The sequence below is a fragment of the Etheostoma cragini genome, chromosome 23 (genome assembly GCF_013103735.1).
Source record: "Etheostoma cragini isolate CJK2018 chromosome 23, CSU_Ecrag_1.0, whole genome shotgun sequence".
In the NCBI taxonomy this organism is placed as follows: Eukaryota; Metazoa; Chordata; class Actinopteri; order Perciformes; family Percidae; genus Etheostoma; species Etheostoma cragini.
The window spans coordinates 8,112,901-8,123,737 of record NC_048429.1 but is presented as its reverse complement, the minus strand read 5'-3'; the positions used below and the strand labels follow the sequence as shown (position 1 = coordinate 8,123,737).

Below are 10,837 nucleotides of genomic sequence, written 5' to 3'. Positions count from 1 at the left end.
ATATATATATACACACACACACTGTATGTATATATAAAAAGTGCCTGATTTCGTCAATCAATGTTATTTAAAATGAGGGCTTTAACAACCATCATAAATCCTTTATTTCTTTCTCACAAAAACAAAACAGAATAGACGGTGATCGACAGCATCATCTCTATCTCTCTCTCTATCTCACATGCACGCGCACAAAAAAAACCCCAAACAGAAGTATCTAAAGGTGGGGTGGTGTGGCAGGCTTATTAGGCTGCTTATCTTGCATACTGTATATGATGCCACTGCTGACCCTGAAGATGCCATTAGGCCACATTCTCTATATAAAACAGTTTTATCTGTATGGTTCAGAGGTATGTTTGTGTGTGGGTACGTGTGGGGTCAGAAAGGGCACTGTCATTGCAAAGATTATATGTTGTAATTATCCAGCTAAGGACACTGTTGCTAGTTATTTGTACATCTTAATTACATATAAAAACGTTACTTTAAAATAAGTGGGAGTTATAATATTGTTCATTCTTTATTATTTAAATATCAAAAAATGTAACTATTGTGATAGTTTAGTTGTAAAAAGGATGTTACAGCTAATATTGGAATGTTTCCAAACAGCTCATATAACACTGTCCCATTTAATGTTACATCATAACACAATCTGACCCCTCACATTCACAAAATAAATGCCCAGAAACTCACAAGGGAATAGCATTGAATCTTCAGTAGTTCCCGAGATGGTTGTGAAATCCCTTCCTTGATGATGTTTTCATAACTGCCCCTGAGGGAGATAGTGCAGGGCACTGGAGGGCTGCTTTTCAATGAGGATCTCAAGAGTGCACTTGGCTTTTATCTTCCATATACTGTGTTATGATCTTGGATGTGAGAAGCTGTAGACGGCAGCACATGATACTATTGATCCAGGCAGTCAATATCCAGCCTGTGATATTTCAGGTGGGTTTATTCACAGCCACGAGGCAGTTTGTGACTCTGAATATGAAGACACGTGGAAACTAATGTTATCATTGTATATAGTAAAGAATAGGGCACTTAAGTCTGTTAATTTGTTAAATGCTTCTAACGTGGAACTACTGTCTCTAAAATGACAAAAAACTTTTCTGACTTACATTTACATTAGCACTAGACGGTGCCTACTCTAGTTGAAAGAACATTTAACATAGACTCATGTATTTTAGAACGAAACCGTAAACGCACAAGAAAAGTGTTCCGTGATATCTTAAATCGTGATAGAGGAGAACACTGGTTTTGGAATAACCCCACCCTGTGCGTGTAGCTGTGTGTGTGATTCATGCAATTTCTCAATTATGAATAAAGCTCAGTGTCCAGCTTGTGAATACATTTCTAATATTTCTAATAATAAATACATAATGACACTATATCTTGGCATGCGTGAGTAATCTCTGTGACAATGCAATCTGATATTAATGCTGAATAATCAGTAGGGATTACAGTAGGATTATAGAACATGGTTAATATATTCCTACCATGCTGCCGTTTCCATAGCACTAGCTATATGATGGGACATGCGAGGTGACCCGCATGATTACCTTCTCCCAGAGGTGCTCTCCATCATAGTCAAGATGAACTGTATATGTGTGTGTGTATGTGTTTACCCTCTAACCCTCAACTAGAGTACCTGCTCCAAGAGTTTTATTTATGCACTTCATCTGACAATTTCTCATCCCTACTCTCTTTTTTCTGGGAATTTATGTAACTTGTCCCACTCACCACTCTCATCATGTGGAGTTGCCATATATCTTCAACTTCATTCGACTGTCAACACATTTCTCATTCATCGTCTCTGTATCATGTCAGTCCCTTTGTAGGTTCATGCTCTGCCAGACCAAAGCAAGACACCTTCCCCACCCAATGTGAGTGTGTGCATGTCCATTTTCCAGTGTCTATGTTTCCCTGTGTGTGGTATAGTGACAATAGGTGACATTGAGCAATGGTCTGGACTTAAAAGTGGGTGTGCAGCTGTTGTGTATGTGCTTGAGCATTTGTGTGTTGGGGCTACGGACTTTGGTTTTTGTGTGTGTGTTTTTTTACACTATGGTGACAGTTGAGAGGGAACTAGAAGGTGCAGCACTCCGTTCCATCCTGATGCCCCTGTCACTTCTTGGCCTTGTTCCCTTCCCTCAACTTCCCTTAGCATCCAGCAAGAGGTGGAGGGTGGAAGTAAGGGGGGTGAAACCAGTCACCCATACTCAGGGGATGGCCATCCTCCCCTGGGCACAGATATCAGAGCAAGTGCCATGGATGTAAGGATATCAAGATCAAAGGAGCAACTTTGAATACATCTATCTTTTGAGATTTGAATATTGATATTAATATTTTTTTAACACTGTTTAAAACCAAATCTTTAGATGTATCTTCTCCTTCATTTTGATGAATTTTGATATACCACAGTGTATGTCTATAAGTTAAATGTAAGAAGCAGGCATGCCAAATTTGACTGTACAGGCTATCATCAAGATTCAAACTCATAACATTTTTCGATATACAGTGGTAGTCTGGGTCCACTGATTCATACATATTCCTCTGTACTATATATCACAGTTCACTTCTAGAAGTTTACTACTGATTGTATAGACTGACCATCTATAATGAACTAAGAAAAGGCATTTGCTTGTGGCCAGTGGCTCAGATTTACAGTCCCTATTTCACTTCAGGAAGGAAGAATCAATGTTTATGAGTGTTTGGAGGAAGAGAGGAAAAGAGGGCGTAAGAGAGTGATGTTGTTCATGGACAATCACGCCTCTGATAACACAACATACTGGGATTAGACACATACAGATCACTTTTGTGCAATTGCATGCACGAGCAAAAATGTATAATAAGGGTACAAAGCGCCAAAACGCACATCAAAACTGTTGATGTATAAACAAATATACACTGTCTGGATTCCTGGAAGCACAGATACGCATAAATCTGTGCAGACACACACACACAAGAATGTAGTGTATGATAAGTCTGCTGGAGATGTAGTGTGATTTGGATGAAGATAGGAAGAGGATAGAAGGAAAGAAATGATTTTTAGCACTCTGGGATTATTAGCCATATTGCAGCCAAAAGTAAATATTAAGATATGTCAACCCCATTATTAATGTGAAGATATTGCAAATTAGCACCATTTCTTCCAAATTGACACTGATATCACAGAATGATGTGAGATATTCTCAACATCCATGCCAAATATGCTGACATTTCTTTTGACAATGTTACTTCTCCAAATATGGTTTCCAATCTGTCTGGCTGTCACACATGTCAGACACATTGACAGCTTAGTTAACCACTTACAAAACTGAAATCTTAGAGACCAGCATTAGTGGAGGTAACATATCCATAATGTAGCTCTAGCATTTCTGGGATATTGGCTAATAGCAGATGTGCCTACTCCTTACTTGGAAAGGCTGAAGTGTGGATGGAAACCACAAAAAGAGAATATGCCACATCAGACTAATGTCATACTCTAAACAACCAAAAACACAAATACACAAAACCCAAGGGTATCGCTGAATGGAATAAAAATTAAAAGCAAGTCATGTTTTGTTACAAAAAAGGGACTTATGATAATGTTCTGTGACTAATTTACAACTACTGTCCATTCTAGGTCTTGTTACATGTCATCCCACAACTAGGATATTGTTACAGAATACAGTTGTTTTTATCCATACATTTTGTTTAAATACTGTTTAAACAAATAATGCATACGCATAACATAAACATGTATGTATTGTGTTTATTTCTATACTTAGGCCTACACTATGCATCTTACAAACTAAGTAAGAGTCTTCTGGGGTATGATATGAGATATGAATGAAAACTTCATCTTCACCTTCTGAGCTAGGAAGGCATTAGCATAAGTCGTGCATCTCAGCAGAAGAGAGCACGAGTTTGACAGGACATGACATTTTGGTTGACAGGTGAGGCTTCAGGTTTACTCAAACAGTGGCTGGCTAACTGCAGGGAGGAATGCTCTGATGCAAAGTTTCCTAGTGGGCTCACACAATATATAGGGGTTATACAGGATATACAGTTGATAAGATGAATAAGAGCATATGTCTATAAATGAAGACATTTGCCTTTCTAAATTAATGGTCAGTGTTTGTCAAGGTCAATGAGACACTAGCAATGCTCACACACACACACACACACACACACACACACACACACACACACACACACACACAGGTGCACTATCCACTCCTGTTGATTTCCTCCCCTGCACTATTGATTGCCTTTCTCCACTTCCCATGGTGTTCTCTCTAACAGCTCCTCTGAGCGATCTATAAAGTAAATAAAGGCAATGCTGATGGGGAAAGAGAGAGAGTGCTTGCAATTCTGTTGGCTCTCAGACCCGTGAGGTGATTTCAAGGTTGATTGGGAACAACAAACTGTATGGAAGAACACTTTGAAGATGAACTGCATGCTATCCTTTCACTCAACACCCTTCCTTCCAGCACAAAGCTAGTGTGGGAGAGGGTGTGTGAATTCTAAGCATTCCTTGTGTTTTTGCTTCTTTGTTACATGCCATTAAAGATGCATTGTTTAAGCCTTTGGTCTGTAGTCAGTGTGCCTCCTTTCAGCATCAAAATGTTGTCATTCACTTATGGATGCTCACTCATTCACTGGTTTCCCCTTTGGTTGCATTCTGTGATGTCAGGTTGATCAATTCAAGTCATGAATGAGCAAGACCTTTGGCCAATCACAGAAACCAGAAGCAAGCATGAGAGGATTTTGGGCTGGTGGTGTATTAAATATTACTATAGTAAAATTACAAATGTTCAGAATTCACTCAGCGTAAAAGTGGATAGCGGAATCTTGGAAGCTGTACAGGTCCTTGTGGTTTTGCTGTTATTCAATAAACCTTTTAGAGGCTTAAGGCATGAGTACAACAACAAGTAGTGAGTTATTAACACAGCAGTTTTTTTGAGTGAAATACTTCTTTCAGGAGTTTGTGTTTCAGCAGCAATATCAACCTATCCACCGCTGTATGACTGTGTAAAAAGCAGCTTGATACTCCCTTATTTAAACTGGTCTTTGTGTTATGTTTATTTGACACGTTTATTATTATTGTAAGTTTTGCGTTACTGTATTTATTGATTTTTTTATAACCATTTTTTGGTCTTATTTTTTAGCAACTTTACTCTTGTGAAGAACTTTGTGACATTGTACTGTAAAAGGTGCTATATTAAATAAACATGTTTTAGTAGTAGCAGTATTGTTATCTAAATATCGATCTGAAATTATTCTTTTAAGGTGTCAATCAGTCTATTTAATTTGAGTCACTTCCTGGAGCAATATAAATTCAAATGTTATTCTGCCAAGATACTGAAGTTGAGGTAAGAAGAGACTGAGGGACAAAGGATAACTATTTCTGACCTCTAAATATCAAATAGCTCACAACACCTTCAACTTTCTTTACCGTCAGCACATTTAAAATTGTAAACGGCAACACTTTTATCGGTACCATGGCCATTGTATCATGTTTAACAAGGCGGTTGATTCTGATGATCAGAATCATCATATTTTCAGAATAATATGATAAAAGTAAAGCTCACTGACAAAAGGGAATCTAAAAATATTAACTGGAAAGTGTACTGAATGCGTTTCCTCTGCATTTTTGCAAGGATTGGTTTGCGTCTGTATGGATATTTTTTTCATTGGATGTTTGCAGGACCTGCTGGGATGCACTCTATCATGCTGTGAGTCAAGCCTGTTAATGGTCTTGCACCAATACTGACTTCCCATGACTGTCAATAAATAAAAGGGGCATGAAGATGTAATGGAGATATATACTGTATATACACAGTGTATCAGAGCCCTTTACTTAAAGACTAGTCTCGCATTGCCAGACTTTTCTGAACAGAGCTGGCGGGAGGGTCTGGCTGGTCCACACAGCATTCCGGGATAGAAGAAAAACGTGCTCTGGTTTATTGCTGCTCCGGTTCCTCTACAAAATAGCCTAGGGAAGTAACTTGTTTTGATGAAACATGTACGTTGAAAAGTTGTTTTGGTCGTATAAAAAACTAAGATTGGACAGATCTGGCTAGCTGCCTCGATTTACCGTGGACCTGTTTCTCGTTTTGTCACTTGGCGACTTGACACTAATTCTCGGACAAAAAGGGTTTGTGCGTGTGTATGCCTGCCCTTGTGTGTATGTGAGTGAAGAGAGGGGTAAGCTGAGGTGAGCTGATTCTATCAGGCTAAGTGTGACAGGCCAATCTGTGGCCAGCCATTTGCTTTGACTGGGAGGATGTCCAGGGTGTTAATGGGTTTGTGCACACACGTACACAGTTTAAATTGCAAGCACATTTTAAGTGGCAAAGAATTGCATGGTGGCTGCTCACTGGTTAAGTTTAAAGATTTGCTAGAATACACCCTATGGAGATCAATAGCAGAAATTGTGATAAAATCTGGACTGATGCATTACGCATTCATGCATGTGTTTGTGGCTTTGCGACCCATAACCCATTAAAGTGTGTCCTCTGTCTGCTAATGCACTTTCTACCCTGGAGACCTCAAACTCATTCATCCTTCATTTCTACTTCCTTCACTCTGCTGCACACAAACTTACGCACTAAGACCCTTTTCAGATCTCTGTCAATTTATCACATATCACCCCTCTTTCACAGCTCTTCTCTCTTAGAAGTGTCCAGTATTCGGGATAACCATCCTGCTATCTTTCTCAGATTTTACTAGCCTATTCTCTCCCTCTCTTCATTTGTCATCTCATCATCGATTTCTTATTTATCAATCTATCTCTCTTTTCCTCCCCTTTTCATCTACCTCCATGTATGATTTTCAATGTTCCTTTTACAGTCTCTGCCTTTGCCATGTCTTCTCAGTGCCAGCAAAGATGAAGGTGATAAATGCACTCTCTCTCTCTCTCTCACACACACACACACACACACACACACACACACACACACACACACACACACACACACACACACACACACACCCAAAGGCTAGCACCAACACAAGAAACCAATTTTCAATTTACAGTGGAGTGGGAAATCTTCCTGCCCCCAGCAAGCATTATCTGCTGCTCCAATCTTGAGGGACAAGGGTTTGACAGTGGCTGGGTGGTGTGTGTGGGGGAATTTGGGTGCGTGTGAAAGAGAGAATGACAGGCATACTATACAGATAAGGTTAAAGGTAAAGCAAAAAAAAGAAAAGAAAATTTAGATCACATTCAACAGTTTCCAGTTTAGTTACAGTAACTGAAGCTCTGACTTTCCTTGTATCAACTCCTAAAGTTTGGGGTGGTGCCAATCAGAGCCCTGGTAGTGACTGCCAGTGTCTGTGCTCTCACCAGGCTCCGGTTTCAGGGCTGGTAAACAATGCCAGTGGGTAGGTTTGGTAATGGATCTAAGGGGGCCGCTGGCACAAGGCCGAGCCCCAGGAAAGCAATTGGAGGCTTGGCCTGGGTTGGCTAGAGGAGTCCCTGAATACTCAAGAGCTGCAAAGAATGGAGTGCTGGGCATGGGCCCAAGCGTCATGGAGGTAGGGGAGGCTACCAATCTAAACACTGCACCCCTCAGACTGATTGAGGCTCGGTAAATGAATGGGTGAAAATAGTGTTTTATACATGAAGAATGAAATACAACAAGAAAAACACAGAAGTACTTGAGTTTGTATAGGTGTGTGTGCACATGTATTCCAGCTCCAGTAATACTCACATATTGTGCAGGACACACCAGCCACAGTGGGGATCTCCCGATCCGAGGCATTCACTGCAGGTTGAGTACTGATCACAGGCCTCCACTGGCACCCTTGTCAGCTGCAAAGAAACATACAACAAGGATTAAATATGCTAGAGAGCCATTCACTGTGTGCATTTTTTTGTTGGTTGAATTAAGTGAAGATAAGCAAAAATATAAAAAGGAAACTTTACCAGAAAGCAGAAAGAGAAAGTGAAACAAAAGCAAAATGTAACGTTTTAGGAAATCTACAAGAGCTCCAGTGTTTAGTTATGTTATGGGAGCAATTTGAATGTAATAAGAAGTTCTCTGCATCTTTGCTTCAGGAATGAAAATAAGTGTAAAGGAAATATGAATCGTTAGATAATGGTCCATTATTGCGCGTCCTCACAAGTGCTGCATATAATCTACTAGAAATGAGAGTACTTCAGACAACCTCTACATAAGAGGCATGAACTCGTTGCAGTCAGATTCTGTGTGGTCAAAGTATGTTTAGCTGGAGAGGTGAACAGTGAGAGCTGTGCCCTTGACTCAAAACAAAACATATCTGCATTATTGTTTGCATCCTGAATGACTAAAACCACATTTTTACCAAAACTATTTAAGATAGCTGTAAATGGTCTCTATTTGACCACATTGCAGCTGGGATGGCATATTCCTAATTTCGCTCTATTTTGTAAGACTAGTTACACAAAATCTAACTATCCAGAGCCAAAGACACATTGACTGCAAATACTAAAAAACAAAAGTAATATGTTATGTGAGAATATGAAGAATTTTGTGTAAGCACTAATTTTCATGGAAATGCTTGACAGCTTCCAACTTTACCCATTGGCTCCATATTGGAAACTTGGCCCCTTGGCAGAGAAGTCCACCTATGATGATATATAGCCCTGCCAATTCAAACTGGCATTGACTGGCACTGATTGGCATGGGCCTTGAGTGACCAAGCTCAAGAGGCAAAGCTCAGGTAGATCTCAGCTGCCCCCTACTCTTGTCACCATGGTAACACCATGGCGCAATAATAGGAGTTGCTGGCACTTTTGATTAATGAGCCGTCATTGGTGGATGGCTGCTGTCACTCACGCCGCTTAGTGATGACAGCCGGGAAAGAAAGACAACATCATCTGTGTAGGAACGATATCAGGTTATTATGAGGGTAAAGCTGTGTGTGTGTGTGTGTGTGTGTGTGTGAGAGTGTGTGTGTGTATGTGTATGTGTATCTGCACACTAACTGGAATTTCAGTCTTGAAATACAAGTTTTAGATGAAGGTTAACAAATAGTTTGCATTTCTCTAACACATTCCTAGGTATTAAGAACAAATAGTTAAAAAAGATATTTGAAACAGGATTTTAATATCAAAATTAAACAGGAAGACACCAGATGGATATACTATTTCTGTGTACAAATAATAATGCATGTGTTCTGAACTATTAAACAGCAACTGGCCATATTTCGTTTTACTAGAAAACCAAAAGAAGGACAAGCAATTACAAGCTCATTTAACACATCCATTTATCCCATTTGACCATTGCTTCTCATGGAATTGGAAAAAAGTAGCCCTGCAAATATTACTTTTGTAGTAGTAAGAAGTAGAGATATAGTAGTACTACACTTGTGAAAGAATTGAATATACTGGTGTGCTTAAAGAAACTATGGAAGTGATGATGGGTACTGATGTAATCTAGAAATCTTTCACATCACCTCACAGCTTCAGTGCACCACCTCCAGGGGAAGCGGAGGATAAAATTATTTTGGATACTGGTCTCTCTTTAAAGCTCCGGAAATAAGTGATGCAATTATACACGTTTTCGCAGCACATTTTACTAAATTCCATATTTAAGGGTATGAAAAGAACATAATTAAAATGTCCAATGTGGGGCAGGACTGAATGTAACAGGAGATCGGAGCACATATGCGTGGCGGAGTCTACAGCAAAGCATGGGAAACACGGCGGTTCTCTCTGTTGGACGTACAGACTATCACACGGCACATCTCTGCCTGACAACCTCTCTCTCTCAAAAAAAAAACACATCAAGTCAATGATACAATCCAGCACACACTCATGGGGAAAGCCCTATTTCCACATGTGTGCACACAGATGCATGTGAACACTTAACATACTATCAGTGAAGGCAGACACTGACACAATAGCAATACTCTAAAAAAACACACTACTGCATCATTCGCTATCTTGCCCACTACATTTATGTCTTTTCTGTGTATCTTTACAAGTACTATAAATAGCATACTCAGTTAAACATGTGGTGGTATGTTTTGCCCACTGTGTAGAGGCGTATTTGCATTAGATAGATAAAGAGAATGAGTTTGAGATGGAATCAGAGAGATAGTAGTGCAAGTGTGTGCATCAAACTCAACACTGATCCTTGTTGTACATGAAAGATTCCCTCCCTTCCTGTCAGTCTCCACCAAGCCTGCTCCTTTTCTCCACCACTGCTAGCTAACTAACCTGGTAGTCACTGAAGAAAGAGGCCATTGTGTTAGCCAATGCAGGGATTGCAGCTGTCAAAGCCTTATTATGAGAGTGTATGAAACCACAATCTGCCTGTGTACGTGTGTGTGCACGTTTATGTAATCTACGTAGCCATGTCAGCGCATCGAGTGGTTAGACACCTCGTGATCTGCCATAAAAGCTAAGCACCCAAACAGAACTGAAGCAAACAATGTAATTTAACACTTCATCTGTGGCAGACATGCTGATACCACCCATATGTACACACATACATACAAAAACACATGGATTTCAACTTTGTAGAATGGAAGAGACCTCCTGATGCCTATCAGTGCCTCAGATGCCTGCATCTGGGGAAATGGTTTTCTCAACAGACAAAACTCACACATTCACACAAACACACACCACATTCAGAGCCTAGCAGAAGCGCTGGATGCCAATGCGAATCCTCTGTTCCAGAGTGTGGATACTGATATCATTCATTCTCCCTCTGTCTGTCTTTCTCTGACACTCAGACGCTCTGAGGTGTGTAAGATCATACATTCATCATCTCTCCAAAGCCTCTGTTCTCTATCTGACACACACACACACACACACACACACACACACACACACACACACACACACACACACACACACACACACACA

At 40.0% G+C, this 10,837-nt stretch overlaps 1 protein-coding gene across 2 annotated transcripts in view; it reads right to left on the bottom strand.

The window, feature by feature from the left end:
- Positions 1 to 10,837, bottom strand: part of plxna4 (plexin A4) — a 226,569-nt gene that overhangs the window by 79,701 nt on the left and 136,031 nt on the right. For both annotated transcript variants that reach the window (XM_034863434.1, XM_034863433.1), the window contains exon 5: positions 7,695 to 7,795. In XM_034863434.1, coding sequence (XP_034719325.1) covers positions 7,695 to 7,795 — 101 coding nt within the window. The remainder of the gene's footprint in view (positions 1 to 7,694; positions 7,796 to 10,837) is intronic.